This window comes from Oncorhynchus kisutch, linkage group LG13, assembly GCF_002021735.2.
Source record: "Oncorhynchus kisutch isolate 150728-3 linkage group LG13, Okis_V2, whole genome shotgun sequence".
Taxonomy (NCBI): domain Eukaryota; kingdom Metazoa; phylum Chordata; class Actinopteri; order Salmoniformes; family Salmonidae; genus Oncorhynchus; species Oncorhynchus kisutch.
Window position 1 is genome coordinate 9853529 of NC_034186.2, and position 20575 is coordinate 9874103.

A 20575-nucleotide genomic window follows, 5' to 3' on the forward strand; every position below is an offset into this window, starting at 1 on the left:
TCGCTACACCCGCAATAACATCTGCTACACACGTGTATGTGACCAATAAAATGTCATTTGATTTAGTACATTTCACTGTCACAACAGAACTTAAAATAGTTTTCCAGGACTACAGGAACAGAAAACGTTCAAATTCCTTGAGTGAAAAATATTTAATAGTCAAAGTCTGTGTTTTACTCTGACTGATTTTATCAATGTAATCACATTGCATAAACATAGCTCGTTGAAATTTGCACAAAAAAAACATCAATCCACAAAGGATCCAAATGAAACCATTAATGAAAGACACATTCCACCTCAACTTCCCTTATAATCCATTGTCTATATTTATGGTAATATCCATCTTTACGTGAAGAGTCTCTTTTTGTACCATGCTCAGCTCAACTCAATCTTTCTCCGTTAGATCCTCTATATTGTAATATGGATTTGAATCTGTGCATCTCACAAGCTGCTGTTGTAACATAAAACCAGTAATAGCAACATGAAACCAGAAATACTTTTCATAAACCTGATATGGTCTACTGGATGAAGATAATGTTCTTATGTACAGATGTAGGATATTCATTTTATTGCTCTTTTGTTGCTAACAATTTACCTGTACAGCAGGAAATGCAAACTTGTACTGTATTTATGTTTTTAAAAAGGCTTCTAAAGTTAGTAATTTCCACTTTGAAATTTCAGACTTAAATTGCCCTGACAGAAAATGTTTCAACCCTGTAGTATCTGGGATCTACATCTGTTTATATTAGTTACTATGCTGTTACTAAGCAGTAATGTATTACAGCAGTGTTACGTTACTACACCTAATAGGAAATGCACATGCGCACTATTGTGCTGGGAACTGTAGAGCACGAGAGGTTTTGACTAAACGAAGAACTAACTGTACTCCCGTCTCCTGCCTGGTCATTTCTCCACAACACAAATATTACAAACCCCTATAAAAATGTCCATTAATGATATTCCACATAATAATTCACATTTCCTGTTGCTGCAGGATTTGTTTCCTGCTGTAGCAAACTGGCTTGAGTTAAGATCCTCAATAAGGAATATGAGAAAAAGCTGTGGTCAACATGGTCCATATTTCTGCTTCTACATACGGTTCACAACACGTGAAGATCTCTTCAAACAGCTCTGTTCAAAGTTGGCATCTCACCCTTTCTCAACCTCTCTCCTCTTTTGGTTGTCTTTTCCCCTCCACAGTTCACAAGTACACATTATCTTTAAAGAACAAAGATGTTCTGACAGAGCTGTAGATACCTAGCCTATCATTGTTTCTTGCTGCATCGATGGTTGCAGATGATTCCCTCCTTGTTTTGAAAGAAGCTGTTTGTATTTGAGAGCTCTGAGGACCTCAACTCAAGGTGGTGTAGCTACATTAGGATATAGGCTATGTCTATTTATCAGACCTGGGTTTAACATTCAGACCGATTACCAGGACGCATACTCATAGTAAGAGCTGACCAGCTGGCAAGTGTCTTCACTGACATTTTCATGCTCTCCCTGACCCAGCTTGTAATACACTATATATACAAAAGTATGTGGACACCGCTTCAAATTAGTGGATTCGGCTATGTCAGCAACACCTGTTGATAGGTGTATAAAATCGACCACATAGCCATGCAATCTCCATAGACAAAAATTGGCCTTACTGAAAAGCTCAGTGACTTTTAACGTGGCACCATCATAGGATACCACCTTTCCAACTAGTCAGTTTGTCAAATTTCTGCCCTGCTAGAGCTGCCCCGGTCAATTGTAAGCGCTCTTATTGAGAAGTGGAAAGGTCTAGCAGCAACAACAGGGCAGCCACAAAGTGGTAGGCCACACAAGCTCACAGAGCGGAACCGCTGAATACTGAAGCGCTAGGTTGCAGCACTCAGTACTGAGTTCCAAACTGCATCTGGAAGCAACATCAGCACAAGAACTGTTCATCCAGGGCTTCGTGAAATGGGTTTCCCTGGCCGAGCAGTCACACACAAGCTTAAGATCACCATGCATCGGCTTGAGGCCCTGGGTCTCAACCCGCCCTGTGTGATTGGGTCCTGGACTTCCTGATGGTTCGCCCCCCAAGGTGGTGAAGGTAGCAAACAACATCTACACTTCACTGATCCTCACCACTGGAGCCCCACAAGGGTGTGTGATCAGCCCCCTCCTGTACTCCCTGTTCACCCATGACTGTGTGGCCATGCACACCTCCAACTTGATCATCAAGTTTGCAGACAACATAACAGTAGTAGGCTTGATCACCAACAACAACAACGAGACAGCCGGTAGGTATGGGGTGAGGGCACTGGGAGTGTGTTGTCAGGAAAACAACCTGTCACTCAATGTCAACAAAAGAAATGAGATGATCGTGGACTTCAGGAAACAGCAGAGGGGGCACCCCCCCTTTCCACATCGACGGGGCAGTAGTGGAGAAGATGGAATGTTTAAAGTTCATCGGCGTACACATCACAGACAAACTGAAATGGTCCACTCACACAGACAGTGTTGTGAAGAAGGCCTAACAGCGCCTCTTCAACCTCAGGAGGCTGAAGAAATTTGGCTTGCCACCTAAAACCGTCACAAACTGTTACAGATGCATAATTGAGAGCATTCTGTAACACCGCCTGGTACATCGACTGCACCACCCACAACAGCAGGGCTCTCCAGAGGGTGGTGCCGTCTGCACAACACATCACTGGGGGCAAGCTACCTGCCTTTCAAGACACTTACAGCACCCGATTTCACAGGAAGTCCAAAAGATCATCAAGGACAACAACCACCCGATCCACTGCCTGTTCACCCCGCTACCATCCAGAAGGCGAGGTCAGTACAGGTGCATCAAAGCTGGGGCCGAGAGACTGAACAAAAGCTTCTATCTCAAGGCCATCAGACTGTTATACAGCCATCACTAACACAGAGAGGCTGCTGTCTAGATACATGACTTGAAATAATTTCCCCATCTAACAAATGGATCACTGGTCACTGTGTATTAGGTAGTTGTTGTGGAATTGTTAAATTGTTAAATTACTTCTTAGATATTGTTGCACTGTCAGAACTAGAAGCACAAGCACTTCGCTACACTTTCAATAATATCATCTAATCAAGTGTATGTGACCAATAAAATGTGATTTGATTTGAAAAACACAGTGCATAAAGAGAGGTCCATAAAGAATGGGTTTACCGAGATCGGTATGGAAGAACTTAGCACTGACCTCAACCCCATTAAACACCTTTGGGATGAATTGGAATGCCGAATGCGAACCAGGCCTAATCGCCCAACATCAGACCTCACTAATGCTCTTGTGGCTGAATGGAAGCAAGACCCTGCAGCAATTTTCAAACATCTAGTGGAAAACCTTCACAGAAGAGTGGAGGCTGTTATAGCAGCAAAGGGGGGACCAACACCATATTAATATAAGGGCACAAGTCGAGACCCATATGCAGACACAGGAGGCAGATGGTTGAGCTCTAATATTTATTATAACCCAAGGGGTAGTCAAAAGGCAGATCGTGTACAGGTGAGAGTTCATAAACCAGGTCAGAGTTCAAAGAGTACAGAGCGTTATACAGTCTCGAGGTCGGGACAGGCAGGGGTTCAGTAACCATGTCTGTCTCCAAACAGTACAAGGTGTTAGGCAGGCTCGAGGTCGGGGCAGGAAGAATGGTCAGGCAGGCGGGTTTGGTGTCAGGACAGGCACGGGTCAAAACCAGGAGGACTAGGAAAAAACAGAGACTGGGGAAAAGTAGGGGCTAGGAGATAAATGCTGGTTGACTTGGCAAACAAGACGAAGTGGCACAGAGAAACAGAAAACACAGGTATAAATCCCCCGGGGATAATTAGTGACACCTGGAGGGGGTGGAGACAAGCTCAAGGACAGTGACAATTAATGATTTTGGAATGAGATGTTTGACGAGCAGTTGTCTATATACTTCTGGTTTCAAGCAGACCGCCATAGTCTCTGTACCCAAGAACGCCAAGCTAACCTGCCGAATTGACTACAGCCTCGTAGCGCTCACATCTGTAGGCATGAAATACTTCGAAAGGCTGATCATGGCTGACATGAACACCATCATCTCAGAAACCCTGAACCCGCTCCAATTCAAATACCACCCCAACAGATCAACAGATGCCTGCCCTTTCCCACCTGGACAAAAGGAACACCTATGTGAGAATACTGTTCATTGACTATAGTTCAGCGTTCAACACCATAGTGCCCTCCAAGTATTCACTAATTGCTCTGTAAGACTCTGACTATACAATGTGGGTAAACATAACTGATGTGTTTGCTTTGCTACTTTTATCAAATGCTGCACAACAAAATCAAATCCACCTTTATTTGTCACATGCTGCAAATACATCATTGAATAGAACCTCATTTATTTTGCCACGTATATATATATATATATATATGAGCCACATGAAAAATAGAATGCTAAAATCCCTAGAAAGATAAAGATATTTCTCAGCAGCAGAAGGACCTCAGTGTCTGCCAGGATAGCTAACTACTACAGTATTTCAGCACAGCTGAAGAGAAAACAACCTACTATTACAGGCCCAGGCCACTAGAGGGCCTGGTCACGCCTTAAATGGAAATTTCATCCTGACTCTGCTACAGCATATTGTCAGAACTATATGGTCTGAAAATACTCTTTGGTCTTCAGGCAACATCCAACAGCTCGTTCGAGCTGTAACCCCAAGCTCGATCGATATATAACACACTTAAAAATTATCCAAACAACAAGCTGGAATGAGCTTGGGGTTCCAGGTGGTTGGATGTAGCCTGAGGACCACAGAGTACCTTTCAGACCATGTCATCAAACAAGTCTCACCCCTTTCTCTTTTTACCTTTTCTCTTTGTAAAACTCAGGTAATCTGGTGTCCTTCCACAGTGTTCTGCTGAAAAATACCCTAAAGCGGCAGCATTTTGGATTCACCAGCATGAGGGAAGGGGCACGCCTTGCGGTTATGGTGCACAACAAGATTGTGGGACAAAAGAGACCAAGGAACACTGAAAAAAACAGTAATGACACAACCACCCTATTGTTCTCTCTGCAGATTCTCCGCGGGAAGTCAGCAGGTTATCCAGCCGGATGGACAGGTCCACCAGCTGGTCCAATGTGAGGGTGGTGTCTCGGCAGGCCATCTCCCGACGGACGTCTTTGCGCAGACTGCACCTGTAGTGATCAATCTGGGCTCTGTCGTTACATCCCGCGCTGGCTGCCAGGGTTCGGAAGTCCAAGGCGAAATTCTGCACACTCCTCGTCCCCTGCCTCAGGTGGAACAGACGTTCACCCGCCACTCGACCCTCAAGCGGGTGGTCGAACACTGCTCCAAAGCGGCGGGTGAACTCTGTGTAATGGTCCAACGCCCCATCTCCCTCACTCCATATGGCTATGACCCACTCCAGGGCTTTGTCTGAGAGACAGGAGATGAGGACAGACACGCCGGGTGGACGGTCGTCAGGTAGAGATCCAGCTGGAGTAGAAACCCCTGGCATCAGGCAGCTGTCGCTTCATACTCCCTTGGGAACGCGAGTCGAATCCCGCTGGTACCGGGTGAAGGAGGGGTGGACAGTGGGACCTGCTGTAGTAGGGCTGGTGGAGGCCCTGGAAAACCTCCTTCTCTCTCCAAAAGATCCATTGTCTTCAGCACACGATCCATGCGGTGCCCGGACATTGCAAAATGGTTGTGTGCTGCTGAACGTGCTCCTCCAATGGAACAGGGAGGGCAGGGCGTCTGCTGCTGCAATGATCCTGTGTCTAGCTGGTGTAGAGAGTCAGGCGCAGGATAGCAGATATGAGTAATAAACGTGCTTTACTCAAAAATACAAATATACAAAGTAACATATTGAGCACCCTCAGACGGACCGAATTTCAATAAACAATCACTCAAACACAACATGGGGAACAGAGGGTTAAATAATAAACCAGAATTTGGTTGAGTGAAGCCAGGTGTGAATAAGACAAAGACAGAACAAATGGAAAATTAAAAGTGGATCAGTGGTGGCTAGAAAGCCGGTGATGTCGACCGCCGAACACCGCCCGAACAAGGAGAGGGACTGACTTTGGCGGAAGTCGTGACAATACTTGTTCTTCCACTAGTGTTGCAATTATTGTTTTAGCTAAATAATATACATACATATCTACAATATTCTAATATACATACTGTAGGTTTAGAGCTAGTCTCATCTACCAGTGAGGTTCAAGTATGTGGCTGAGGATAGTTTAGAGCTAATCTCATCTACCAGTGAGGTTAAAGCACGTGGCTGTGGATAGTTTAGAGCTAGTCTCATCTACCAGTGAGGTTAAAGCACGTGGCTGAGGATAGTTTAGAGCTAATCTCATCTACCAGTGAGGTTAAAGCACGTGGCTGTGGATAGTTTAGAGCTAGTCTCATCTACCAGTGAGGTTAAGGCTTGTGGCTGTGGATAGTTTAGAGCTAAAAATACATTGAGGGCTACAGTTAGTTTGAATGCTGATAGGCTCCATTAAAACATATGTATGGTCATTATTGAATCACAAAAGATTTTCAAATACTGTACTTACATAATCTGTCTATGGACATGGCCTTCAGAATGTTTGTTCCAGTAAGGCAAAATCACTGTTTCCCATAAAGCCTTGTTTTCCAGGGGCAAAATGGGAAGGCCAAAATCTATTTCTACACCTAAGGAGCATGCCAGGGTTTAGCCCATATTACCTTACCAACTAGACTAAACATTAAAAGTTTTTTGGCAAATGAGAATTGAAAGTCAATATTCCTGCCTTAATGTTCAAGATTCACTCAGTGACGATGATGTAGTTGAAATACATGGCAAAGAACACCACTGGAATATTTTTAATAGATATTGTCTGGCTGCTTCAATATTGTAAAAATACAATGAACTAAAGAGTAGATGAGTAAATATGAACCAGAGGCACTTTATTTAATGTTGGACAATCATGGAACCATGAATCTGCAAATAATTGGAGCAAACTATTGACAGAGGTTATTCATTTACATGTTTGTCCAACAAGACAGTAGTCGTCACTTTCCGTAAGCTGAGATCAATATGGGCAAAGAGGCAAAGTCATGACCCCATGTATACACTGCTGATGAAAACCAACACTACCTGGCCAAGTCTACTATGAGCAGCACACTAAACAGTGATATGATCCCCATGTGGTAAATGGAGTGTATTTTTATTTCAGTCTAATATGCTCATTGGATGTTCTGTGTGTTCATCAGCTGTTCCTCCCAAACTGGATACGGTTACAAGGGCCTCGGGTTCTGAAACGAGAAGATGGTACAGGAATCAGTGTGTGAATATGTCCTGAAGATCAGCCCCGTTCCAATTTTCTCCCTCACTCCAATCCCTAGGCCCTTATTATCTCCACTGGCTAGTCAGACATCACAGGGGGGCTTTGAAAGGAAATTGATCCAAACAATCCACCATGATCTAGGAATGGGAATGAGCATGGGAATAGCATAGGGATGTGAGCGTGTGATTGGATATGAATCAGGCAAACGTTGTTTCAGAGATATAACTAATTCAGGCTTGTCATCTCTCCAATCCAGATCCCTCTAGGTGTCCTAGAGGACATCCTTTCTTGTAGGATGAAAGTCTTTTCCCCATCTGTGAAGGTAAACATTTAAGGTCAGCAAAAAACAAAGCAAATCTCTTTATGGACAACAACAAATTACTTCAGGTGTGCTACAGCTACACCATTGAGAGCATCCTGACTGGAATCATCACCACCTGGTATGGCAACTCCTCGGCATCTGACCGTAAGGCGCTACGTAGGGTAATGCGTACGGCCCAGTACATCAATGGGGCCAAGCTTCCTGTCATCCAGGACATACAGTGGGGCAAAAAAGTATTTAGTCAGCCACCAATTGTGCAAATTCTCCCACTTAAAAAGATGAGAGAGGCCTGTAATTTTCGTCAACTGTTAGAGACAAAATGAGGGGGAAAAATCCAGAAAATCACATTGTAGGATTTTTAATGAATTTATTTGCAAATTATGAAGGAAAATAAGTATTTGATTACCTACAAACAAGCAGGATTTCTGGCTCTCACAGACCTGCAACTTCTTCTTTAAGAGCCTCCTCTGTCCTCCACTCGTTACCTGTATTAATGGCACCTGTTTGAACTTGTTTTCAGTAGAAAAGACACCTGTCCACAACCTCAAACAGTCACACTCCAAACTCCACTATGGCCAAGACCAAAGAGCTGTCAAAGGACACCAGAAACAAAATTGTAGACCTGCACCAGAATGGGAAGACTGAATCTGCAATAGGTAAGCAGCTTGGTTTGAAGAAATCAACTCTGGGAGCAATTATTAGGAAATGGAAGACATACAAGAACACTGATAATCTCCCTCGATCTGTGGCTCCACGCAAGATCACACCCCGTGGGGTCAAAATGATCACAAGAACGGTGAGCAAAAATCCCAGAACCACACGGGGGGACCTAGTGAATGACCTGCAGAGAGCTGGGACCAAAGTAACAAAGCCTACCATCAGTAACACACTACGCCGCCAGGGACTCAAATCCTGCAGTTTCAGACGTGTCCCCCTGCTAAAGCCAATACATGTCCAGGCCCATCTGAAGTTTGCTAGAGAGCATTTGGATGATCCAGAAGAATATTGGGAGAATGTTATGTGATCAGATGAAACCAAAATATAACTTTTTGGTAAAAACTCAACTCGTCGTGTTTGGAGGACAAAGAATGCTGAGTTGCATCCAAAGAACACCATACCTACTGTGAAGCATGGGCGTGGAAACATCATGCTTTGGGGCTGTTTTTCTGCAACGGGACCAGGACGACTGATCCGTGTAAAGGAAAGAATGAATGGGGCCATGTATGGTGAGATTTTGAGTGAAAACCTCCTTCCATCAGCAAGGGCATTGAAGATGAAACGTGGCTGGGTCTTTCAGCATGACAATGATCCCAAACACAACGCCCGGGCAACGAAGGAGTGGCTTCGTAAGAAGCATTTCAAGGTCCTGGAGTGGCCTAGCCAGTCTCCAGATCTCAACCCCAATGAAAATCTTTGGAGGGAGTTGAAAGTCCGTGTTGCCCAGCAACAGTCCCAAATCATCACTACTCTAGAGGAGATCTGCATGGAGGAATGGGCCAAAACATCAGCAACAGTGTGTGAAAACCTTGTGAAGACTTACAGAAAACGTTTGACCTCTGTCATTGCCAACAAAGGGTATATAGCAAAGTATTGAGATAAACTTTCGTTACTGACCAAATACTTATTTTCCACCATAATTTGCAAATAAATCATAAAAAATCCTACAATGTGATTTTCTGATTTTTTTTTCTGATTTTGTCTGTCATAGTTCAAGTGTACCTATGATGAAAATTACAGGCCTCTCTCATCTTTTTAAGTGGGAGAACTTGCACAATTGGTGGCTGACTAAATACTTTTTTGCCCCACTGTATATACTAGGCGGTGTCAGAGGAAGGCCCAAAAAATTGTCAGAGACTCCAGTCACCCAAGTCATATACTGTCCTCTCAAGCCGGCAAGCAGTACTGGATCGCCATGTCTAGGTCTAAAAGGCTCCTTAACAGCTTCTACCCTTAAGCCATAAGACGGCTGAACAATTAATAAAATGGCCACCCGGACTATTTACATTGACAGCCCCCCATCCCCCTACCCCTTTGTCTTTACACTGCTGCTACTTGCTGTTATTATCTATGCAGTCACTTTACCCCTGCCTACATGTACTAACGACATCGACTAACCTGTACCACAGCACATTGACTTGCTACTGTAGCCAATTGTAATGCCACCTGATCTTCAGGACATATTCACACACTGATTCATGTACCATCTTCTCGTTTCAGAACCCTACACTGTGGACGATCAGCTGATGAACACACAGAAAATCAAATTCATGCATCCTCAGAAAGATCAAACTAAACACTCTGTCACACATGTGGACTATATCACTTTTAAGCGTACTGGTCATAGTAGACTTAGCCCAGGAAGTGTTGATTTTTGTCAGTAGTGTATACATGGGGTCATGAAATTGCCTCATTGCCAATAGTGGCTTCAGCTCACGGGAAGAGATGGCCACTGGCTTGTTGGACAAACATGTCAACGAATAACCCCTGTCAATAGTTTTCTTAAATTATTTTCAGCTTCATGATTGTCCAACATTAAATAAAGTACCTCTGATTCTAATTTAATTTAATCAATTTAATTTAATAAAATCTAATTTACTCTAATCGAATCTAGTCTACTCTAATCTACTCTAATACAATGTACTCTAATCTAAACTAATCTACTCTAATCTACTCTAATCCAATCTACTCTAATCTACTCTAATCTACTCTAATCCAATCTACTCTAATCTAAACTAATCTACTCTAATCTACTCTAATCTAAACGAATCTACTCTAATCTACTCTAATCCAATCTACTCTAATCTACTCTAATCTACTCTAATCTACTCTAATCCAATCTACTCTAATCTAAACTAATCTACTCTAATCTACTCTAATCCAATCTACTCTAATCTACTCTAATCTACTCTAATCTACTCTAATCCAATCTACTCTAATCTAAACTAATCTACTCTAATCTACTCTAATCCAATCTACTCTAATCTACTCTAATCCAATCTACTCTAATCTACTCTAATCCAATCTACTCTAATATACTCTAATCCAATCTACTCTAATCCAATCTACTCTAATCTAAACTAATCTACTCTAATCTAATATTTATTATATTAATTGTTCCCTGGAATATTATCCCATACACCATCAAGCATTCTCATCCCACTGGACACAGATGCCAAATCAACATCTTTTCCACGTGGGTTCAATTTAATTGACATGGAAACAACATTGATTCAACCAGTGTGTGCTCAGTGTGAAGTTAGTGGTGCTGGGGATGACATGATCAAAGTTCACTATAAAGAAACATAACGTATATTTTTAACAATATCAAAGCAGCCAGACAATATCTAGTAAAATGTCCTTGTGGTCCTTGCCAAGTATTTCAACTGCATCATCGTTACTGAGTGTCATAGATGTGTTCTTTGCATTCTACACATTGAGGCAGGAATATTGACCTTCAATTCTCATATGCAAGAAAAAGTTAAATGTAACATTGTGTGTTTTGTTTAGTTGGTAGGTTAATGTGAGGTAAACCCTGGCATGCTCTCAAGGTGTAGAAGTCAATAAAACATCAACTTTAAATCGGTTTTGAACCTCCCCTTTTGCCCCTGGATAATACGGCTTGACGGGAAAGGGTTGTCTTGCTGGAACAAACATAGCTATGTCAATAGACAGTAAACAGACAGGTTTATGTGAGGTTTATGTCAGTACACATTTGTTCAGCATATTGGTGATTCATCAATGACCTTACAAATGGAGCTTATCATCATTACAATCAACATTCAAAGTATTTGCTACCTGTCTAAATGTCTTTCTATCTCTAAATCTATGCTCTTCAGATTAGATATGTCTCTATATGGCTGACCAAATGATTTGCACTTTTAAATTTGTTTTGATTTGATTTGCTCAATTAATTAATAGACTGAACCAATGCAGTTCCTACATTGAGCATTTTCCTCAGTGTTTCCCCTCCCCGCAATGTAGGTTTGATTGAATTCTAGTATTTGGGTCAGTCCCCCTGGACAGTGGTTCTCTTCAGTGCTCCCTGGGGGCTGGAACTCTGTAGACAAACATTAACCTTGGGGTAGACACTCTATATTTATGTTCTACTCCTTCCATTTTTACTGCATCTACCATTTGATCAACATGAAATCATCTCTGACTCTACTGTGTCTGGTGGTATGGGTGAATGTGGATGCTTCATCAGCTCAGACTGGTAAGGATGTGTTTTCAATCACTTTCTCACATGCTTGCAGTGCCCACATTGTGTTAGTATTCATCAGTTGCTGGGGGGGGGGGCTGAAGGTTCTATCTGCTAAATAGACTTGTTAATTGTTTACTCCATGTGTAACTCTTTGTTGTATGCTCACACTGCTATGCTTTATCTTGGCCAGGTCGCAGTTGCAAATGAGAACTTGTTCTCAACTAGCCTACCTGGTTAAATAAAGGTGTTCTCAACTAGCCTACCTGGTTAAATAAAGGTGAAATAAAATAAAATTAAAAAAAAGAAGATTCTGAGATAATTGGTTTTAAAACTCCAAACCCTCATTGGTTTGAATGGTGTTAGCAAATTAGAGTATTTAGAGTACTATATAGGTAGAGAACATTGAACAGAACAAGGCTGTGTCAATAACAACATAGAACATTGTAGTGCCAAGCTCTCTGTTTGTCTAAAGGTTTTTCCTCTGCTCCTCTGTCAGTGTGCAGTGGAACGCTTCCAAATGTGCCCGATGCCAGGGTCACTGAGGAAAGCATCAAAAATGAGTACAAAGAGGACGACATTGTCCTTTTTTCCTGCAACTTTGGCTTTGTGCCAGTAGGCAGAATAAGTTATCAGTGTAAGAAGAATAAGTGGGTGGTGATCCGTCAGGGGAAATGCAAGCGTGAGTATTTCTTTCAATGTTATAGATTCAATATTGTTGTTATACATTTGACATTTTAGTCATTTAGCAGACTTTCTTATCCAGAGCGACTTATAGTTAGTGCATTTATCTTAAAGAGATAGTTGGGGATTTTGTCAATGAGGGGAAGTAGATAATGGGCCTCACTGCCAAAATCCCAAACTATCCATTTAAGATAGCGAAGTGAGACAACCACATTATCAGTGCTAGTATGTTCATTTTTCCTCAACAAAATAGCTATAGTTGCAGTTATGATTAGCATAACCCCATAATAGCTTAGTTTAACACTATAAAAGATCTGTTAACATATCACTTTCTTACAAACTGTATCATGATCTTGTTTTCCTGCGGTTTCCTGACATCTAGCTAAACCATGTGAGCTCCCTGATGAAACTGCCAATGGCCACTACAGGATCCACGTTGGAGATGACTATGTCTTTGGAGCCACTATCAAATACACTTGCAATGATGGGCAAGTTTTTTTTTAAAAGATTGAATTTCGTTATTATTTGATATATTTTTTGTTAATAGCCCCCACTCCAATAGCCCTGTGTCCTCCTATTCCAGCCTGCCTAGTATGGGTTGAATCCAGCCCGTCTAGTATGGGGTTGAATCCAGCCCGCCTAGTACGGGGTTGAATCCAGCCTGTCTAGTACGGGGCTGAATCCAGCCCGTCTAGTATGGGGTTGAATCCAGCCTGTCTAGTACGCGGTTGAATCCAGCTCGTCTATTACAGGGCTGAATCCAGCCCATCTAGTATGGGGTTGAATCCAGCCTGTCTAGTACCGGGATGAACTTAGAACACTGCTAATGATGTCACAGACTTAATAATACCACCTTACTAATGTCTGTTGTTATCAGATTGTGAGCAAAATGGACAACAGAACCTGTATGGTGGCAGGATGGAGCAACCACCTGCCCTTATGTGAAGGTAACCATGTAGTCATTGAATATTATAAACGGGGTAGTTCGGCTCATGGATGCTAATTGGCTTAAATCTGTGATATATCGTACCGTTTACCATGGGTATGACCCCCTCAATAACTTTTTACTGATCTAACGTTAGTAACCAGTTTATAATAGCAAAAAGGCACCTCTGGGGTTTGTGGTATATGGCCAATATACCACGGCTAATAGAAGTATCCAGGCTCGCTGTGTTACATCGTGTCTAAGAACAGCCCTTAGCCGTGGTATATTGGCCATATATCACACCCCCTCAGGACTTATTGCTTAATTATAGTATATACAGAATAACATCTTACTTACTTTTTACAATGCACATTACACTGTAACTCAGAGGGTTCATGAAGTTATAGACTGTACAACACCCTGCAATATGATCTTTCTCCGTAGTGGTGAGTTGTGTCCCCGAGGCTACAGATGGACGGGTGGTTGTGAGCGGTCTGCCAGATGATGATGGTGTTATACAGTACGGTCATGAGCTCAAGTTCAGCTGCCCCAACCCAGCACACCAGCTGAAGGGAAACCCACAGGTAGTGTGTGCCGCGGGGGGGATGTGGAACAACCATTTCCCAACCTGTGAAGGTAAACATTTCACTTTAGCCAAAACTAAGCAAATCATTTTATCGACAACAATATGTACCTTCAGAAGTTACATCAGGTTTGCAAATGTGCTATACAGCAATTTAGTGATTTTTCTATTTTTCCCTCCATAATAGATGTGACTTGTGAAGCTGCAGAGAAGATTAAGAATGTGAACGTGATAGGAATTCCCCAAAACAACAACAACATGAAGTATGGACACAGGCTACAGTTTGAGTGTAGCAACTCTAAACACGTTCTGAAGGGGAAATCAGAGGTCACCTGCTCAGTCAATGGACAGTGGAGTCACTCCATTCCAATTTGTTATGGTAAATTGTATGTTTATTGATTTGACACATTGTTCCACTTCCCAATCAATTTACTTGTTTTAAGTAGATTTACAATTATCTCCAACTCACAAAAAATGTAGCAAAATAACGCATTTTGGAAAAGGCAGGGATGTTTTCTGGAATACTATTCTTGCTTGGAAAATAGCAGCTTGGTACATTTCATCACTAGTATTTCTCTGATGTCACCCATGTCTTCCTAGAGCCCAAGGATTTCTGTGGACCACCTCCACATGTCAATAACGGAGACAGAATGGGCGGTACCAGAGAACGCTACAGAAATGGAGAATCAGTTCATTATGTCTGCCAGAAATACTACATCCTTGATCCCCCTTCAGCGTACAAGAAGTGTCGTGACGGGATCTGGACACAACCGATAACCTGTCTGAGTAAGTTCTCTCTAAAATAACATTGGCCCAGTTCCTACCCAATCGTATGCTAACTCCCCCTTAGCGATCGGTAAGGATGAATTCCCAGGATTGGAAATCAAGATCAATTGATTAATTACTATTTAAAAATGCATTCTGAGTTGAAATGTAACTGTTGAACCATGCTCCTGAGGCATTGACAATGACATTCCTCAAGGATCTAGGGGTATAGTGATATCATTAATTAAAATGAAAAACAAATCATTTTCAGTGGCCCTTGAAGGACACGTTCACACACTGATTCCTGTACAATCTTCTCATTTCAGAACCCTGCACTGTGGATGAAGAGCTGATGAACACACAGAACATCCAATTTAAATATCCTCCGGAAGATCAAAAAGTCTATGCCACACATGGAGATCATACCACTTTTATGTGTACTGGTCATCTTAGACTGAGCCCAGGTAGTGTTGGTTTTCATCAGCAGTGTATAAATGGGGTCATGAACTTGCCTCATTGCCAATAGTGGCTTCGTCTTACGCGAAGAGATGGCCACTTGCTTGTTGGGCAAACATGTCAATGAATAACCCCTGTCAATAGTTTGTTCAAATTATTTTCAGATTTATTGTCTGAATAAATGTATGGTATTTCATGATTGTCCAACATGAAATAAAGTGCTTCTGGTTCATATTTACTCATCTACTTTGATTATTTTAATTGTTCCATGGAATAATATGATCACACACACACAACCAAGCTTTCTCAAGTTAGTGGTGCTGGGAATGAAATTCTCAAAGTTCACTATAAAGATTCACAAAGTATTGTTTTACAATATCTTAGCAACCAGACAAATGTTTATGTGATGTTCAACTGCATCATCATCACATAGTGCCTTGATGACGTGTTCCTTCCTGTTGTTTGCATCCTGATAATTTAAGCAGGAATCTTGTCCTTCAATTCTCATATGCAAGAAAACGTTTAATGTCATGTTTTATGTATGGTTCGTCAAGTTGGCTGGCTAATATGAGGCTACGGTGAGCCATGGCAGTACAGACATACTCCCAAGGTGCAGAAATAGATTGTGTCCCTCCCCTTTTGCCCCTAGAAAACATGGCTTGACGGGAAAAGGTGGCACTGGCTTGCTGGAACAAACATTAGCCATGTCAATATACAGGGAACAAGGTTTATGTACAGTAAGGGTTATGTTAGTCCAGGCTTTGTGATTGGATAATGACACAATGTTTCAATGGATCTTATCCACATTCTAACAACAGTATGTTATACCTGTACCACTCAATGCTAATTCAGATCTTAATTTAAGCACATCAGATTACTGTAGAAATGTCTCTCTCATGTAGCTGAACAATAGTGGAAGACCGAGAACACAAGTTATTTATTCTGATATCTAACATAGTGGTCTTAAAAATACTACAAATTAAATTAAATTAAAATGAGTTGTTTTCTGACCTATTATTAATAGCCTGAACCAACACAGTTCCTACATTGGGTATTTTCACAAGAACTGTTCTTTAAAAAATAAATGTAACGGTTGGATCAGCTTAATATTGCGGAAAGATTGCTGCTTTCATGATATATTGCTTTCATCAATATAATAGTCTGCATCATTTCCAATCCCACATATAATTTTTGGGTAAATATATATATCCATATACATACAGTGCCTTGCGAAAGTATTCGGCCCCTTTGAACTTTGCGACCTTTTGCCACATTTCAGGCTTCATACATAAAGATATAAAACTGTATTTTGTGAAGAATCAACAACAAGTGGGACACAATCATGAAGTAGAACGACATTTATTGGATATTTCAAACTTTTTTAACAAATCAAAAACTGAAAAATTGGGAGTGCAAAATTATACAGCCCCTTTACTTTCAGTGCAGCAAACTCTCTCCAGAAGTTCAGTGAGGATCCCTGAATGATCCAATGTTGACCTAAATGACTAATGATGATAAATACCATTACTTCTTCCTTCAAACACGGCAATTGGAGTTTAGACCAAAAAGCTCTATTTTTGTCTCATCAGACCACATGACCTTCTCCCATTCCTCCTCTGGATCATCCAGATGGTCATTGGCAAACTTCAGACGGGCCTGGACTTACACTTGCTTGAGCAGGGGGACCTTGCGTGCGTTGCAGGATTTTAATCTATGACGGCGTAGTGTGTTACCAATGGTTTTCTTTGAGACTGTGGTCCCAGCTCTCTTCAGGTCATTGACCAGGTCCTGCTATGTAGTTCTGGGTTGATCCCTCACCTTCCTCATGATCATTGATGTCCCACGATGTGAGATCTTGCATGGAGCCCCAGACCGAGGGTGATTGACCATCATCTTGGCCTTCTCACCAAGCCTATTGTCCTGTAGCCCATCCCAGCCTTCTGCAGGTCTACAATTTTATCTCTGATGTCCTTACACAGCTCTCTGATCTTGGCCATTGTGGAGAGGTTGGAGTCTGTTCGATTGAGTGTGTGGACAGGTGTATTTTATACAGATAACGAGGTCAAACAGGTGCAGTTAATACAGGTAATGAGTGGAGAACAGGAGGGCTTCTTGAAGAAAAACTAACAGGTTTGTGAGAGCCAGAATTCTTACTGGTTGGTAGGTGATCAAATACTTATGTCATGCAATAAAATGCTAATTAATTACTTAAAAATCATACAATGTGATTTTCTGGATTTTTGTTTTAGATTCCGTCTCTCACAGTTGAAGTGTACCTATGATAAAAACCTCTACATGCTTTGTAAGTAGGAAAACCTGCAAAATCGGCAGTGTATCAAATACTTGTTCTCCCCACTGTACATACACATACCTATATAGATATACATACTTTTTTAAAGAATATATGTTTATTATTCCTTGCAAACCCTACCACCCTTCCCCCAATTGGAGTAAACTAATAAAAAGTTAGGCTTCTACCTTCAGTTTATACATCTCATACACATTTTACAGACACAATCTTTTACAATAGTTATATTTTGTTTGTTTTTAGTCCTTCCTCTATTTCTGATGTCCATCCAGTTTGATTCCTATTTGTAACTGTGCTATTTCACAAATTGATGAACCTATATCCATTTACAGACCTCGAATGTTTTATATTGGCTATCATGTTATAAGTCCCACCCTTCAGCTCCATTCAACCCCTCCCATCTATCTCTCAACATCATCCATTTTGGATTTCTATTTGCCATATATTTTTCAACTATGCTGTGATGCTTCACAAAAGTTCTGAACCTTTCTATTCTCATAGCTTCTACAGATTGTACATTAAAAATAAACATGTTTGCTAATATAATTATTATATTATTGATTGACTGACTATGGCTTTTCAAATCACCCGGTATTGCTATCTGCAGCGTTAGTTCTAGGCAAATATTGCAAATCTTCAGCCATTCCTGGACCTGTGTCCAAACACGAGCTACATATGGACAATACCAAAATACATGATTTAATGACTCTGCCTCCAAGCAGCAGAATCTGCAGAGCTGGGAAGATTGTATCCCCCATATACAGTGCCTTGCGAAAGTATTCGGCCCCCTTGAACTTTGCGACCTTTTGCCACATTTCAGTCTTCAAACATAAAGATATAAAACTGTATTTTTTTGTGAAGAATCAACAACAAGTGGGACACAATCATGAAGTGGAACGACATTTATTGGATATTTCAAACTTTTTTAACAAATCAAAAACTGAAAAATTGGGCGTGCAAAATTATTCAGCCCCCTTAAGTTAATACTTTGTAGTGCCACCTTTTGCTGTGATTACAGCTGTAAGTCGCTTGGGGTATGTCTCTATCAGTTTTGCACATCGAGAGACTGACATTTTTTCCCATTCCTCCTTGCAAAACAGCTCGAGCTCAGTGAGGTTGGATGGAGAGCATTTGTGAACAGCAGTTTTCAGTTCTTTCCACAGATTCTCGATTGGATTCAGGTCTGGACTTTGACTTGGCACTTCTAACACCTGGATATGTTTATTTTTGAACCATTCCATTGTAGATTTTGCTTTATGTTTTGGATCATTGTCTTGTTGGAAGACAAATCTCCGTCCCAGTCTCAGGTCTTTTGCAGACTCCATCAGCTTTTCTTCCAGAATGGTCCTGTATTTGGCTCCATCCATCTTCCCATCAATTTTAACCATCTTCCCTGTCCCTGCTGAAGAAAAGCAGGCCCAAACCATGATGCTGCCACCACCATGTTTGACAGTGGGGATAGTGTGTTCAGGGTGATGAGCTGTGTTGCTTTTACGCCAAACATAACGTTTTGCATTGTTGCCAAAAAGTTCAATTTTGGTTTCATCTGACCAGAGCACCTTCTTCCACATATTTGGTGTGTCTCCCAGGTGGCTTGTGGCAAACTTTAAACAACACTTTTTATGGATATCTTTAAGAAATTGCTTTCTTCTTGCCACTCTTCCATAAAGGCCAGATTTGTGCAATATACGACTGATTGTTGTCCTATGGACAGAGTCTCCCACCTCAGCTGTAGATCTCTGCAGTTCATCCAGAGTGATCATGGGCCTCTTGGCTGCATCTCTGATCAGTCTTCTCCTTGTATGAGCTGAAAGTTTAGAGGGACGGCCAGGTCTTGGTAGATTTGCAGTGGTCTGATACTCCTTCCATTTTAATATTATCGCTTGCACAGTGCACCTTGGGATGTTTAAAGCTTGGGAAATATTTTTGTATCCAAATCCGGCTTTAAACTTCTTCACAACGGTATCTCGGACCTGCCTGGTGTGTTCCTTGTTCTTCATGATGCTCTCTTGGCTTTTAACGGACCTCTGAGACTATCACAGTGCAGGTGCATTTATACAGAGACTTGATTACACACAGGTGGATTGTATTTATCATCATTAGTCATTTAGATCAACATTGGATCATTCAGAGATCCTCACTGAACTTCTGGAGAGAGTTTGCTGCACTGAAAGTAAAGGGGCTGAATAATTTTCCAACAAGACAATGATCCAAAACATAAAGCAAAATCTACAATGGAATGGTTCAAAAATAAACATATCCAGGTGTTAGAAGTGCCAAGTCAAAGTCCAGACCTGAATCCAATCGAGAATCTGTGGAAAGAACTGAAAACTGCTGTTCACAAATGCTCTCCATCCAACCTCACTGAGCTCGAGCTGTTTTGCAAGGAGGAATGGGAAAAAATGTCAGTCTCTCGATGTGCAAAACTGATAGAGACATACCCCAAGCGACTTACAGCTGTAATCACAGGAAAAGGTGGCACTACAAAGTATTAACTTAAGGGGGCTGAATAATTTTGCACGCCCAATTTTTCAGTTTTTGATTTGTTAAAAAAGTTTGAAATATCCAATAAATGTCGTTCCACTTCATGATTGTGTCCCACTTGTTGTTGATTCTTCACAAAAAAATACAGTTTTATATCTTTATGTTTGAAGCCTGAAATGTGGCAAAAGGTCGCAAAGTTCAAGGGGGCCGAATACTTTCGCAAGGCGAAAGTTGCAAGAATTTTGTACAGTAATTTAATTAAAAAAATTAGAAGTTTTGAATCTGGCGTTGTTTTGCGTATCAATTCATGAACCATGTGCCATGGAATGGGTACTTCGAAAATCTCTTCACAACTATTTTGCAATTTATATGGCATTGCTGTCAGTTTTTTGGTCCTTAAATGAAATTGGTATATGCTTTTATTTATCACACTTTTCTTTAACCATTTATGTTCTTTAATACAGGGCCGACATACAAGTTCCTTAATTTTTTCCCTTCTACTTGCCTCTTCCATTTTTGTGGTAATGCTGCAATTAATTGGTTGTAATTTTGGGTGGAGCAGACATTTC

General features: G+C 41.3%; 3 protein-coding genes across 4 annotated transcripts in view; 2 read left to right on the forward strand and 1 right to left on the reverse strand.

The window, feature by feature from the left end:
- Positions 1 to 20575, forward strand: part of LOC116353039 (complement factor H-related protein 2-like) — a 142515-nt gene that overhangs the window by 96948 nt on the left and 24992 nt on the right. The window lies entirely within an intron of this gene.
- Positions 1 to 20575, reverse strand: part of LOC109902885 (complement factor H) — a 181300-nt gene that overhangs the window by 55676 nt on the left and 105049 nt on the right. The window lies entirely within an intron of this gene.
- On the forward strand, positions 11675 to 15452 carry LOC116353034 (complement factor H-like). Its single transcript, XM_031785552.1, has 8 exons — positions 11675 to 11816; positions 12301 to 12483; positions 12868 to 12972; positions 13355 to 13432; positions 13855 to 14046; positions 14181 to 14372; positions 14594 to 14779; positions 15085 to 15452. The coding sequence occupies exons 1-8, from the start codon at positions 11702 to 11704 to the stop codon at positions 15282 to 15284; spliced, it is 1251 nt and encodes a 416-aa protein (XP_031641412.1). The 5' UTR covers positions 11675 to 11701; the 3' UTR covers positions 15285 to 15452.

Excerpts from the sequence above, each read along its gene's own strand:
- LOC116353034 (XM_031785552.1), top strand. The coding sequence starts at position 11,702 with ATGTTCTACTCCTTCCATTTTTACTGCATCTACCATTTGATCAACATG. Across the intron at positions 12,973-13,354 it reads CAAATACACTTGCAATGATG|GTTATCAGATTGTGAGCAAA; the intron begins GGCAAGTTTTTT and ends CTAATGTCTGTT. Across the intron at positions 13,433-13,854 it reads CCACCTGCCCTTATGTGAAG|TGGTGAGTTGTGTCCCCGAG; the intron begins GTAACCATGTAG and ends CTTTCTCCGTAG.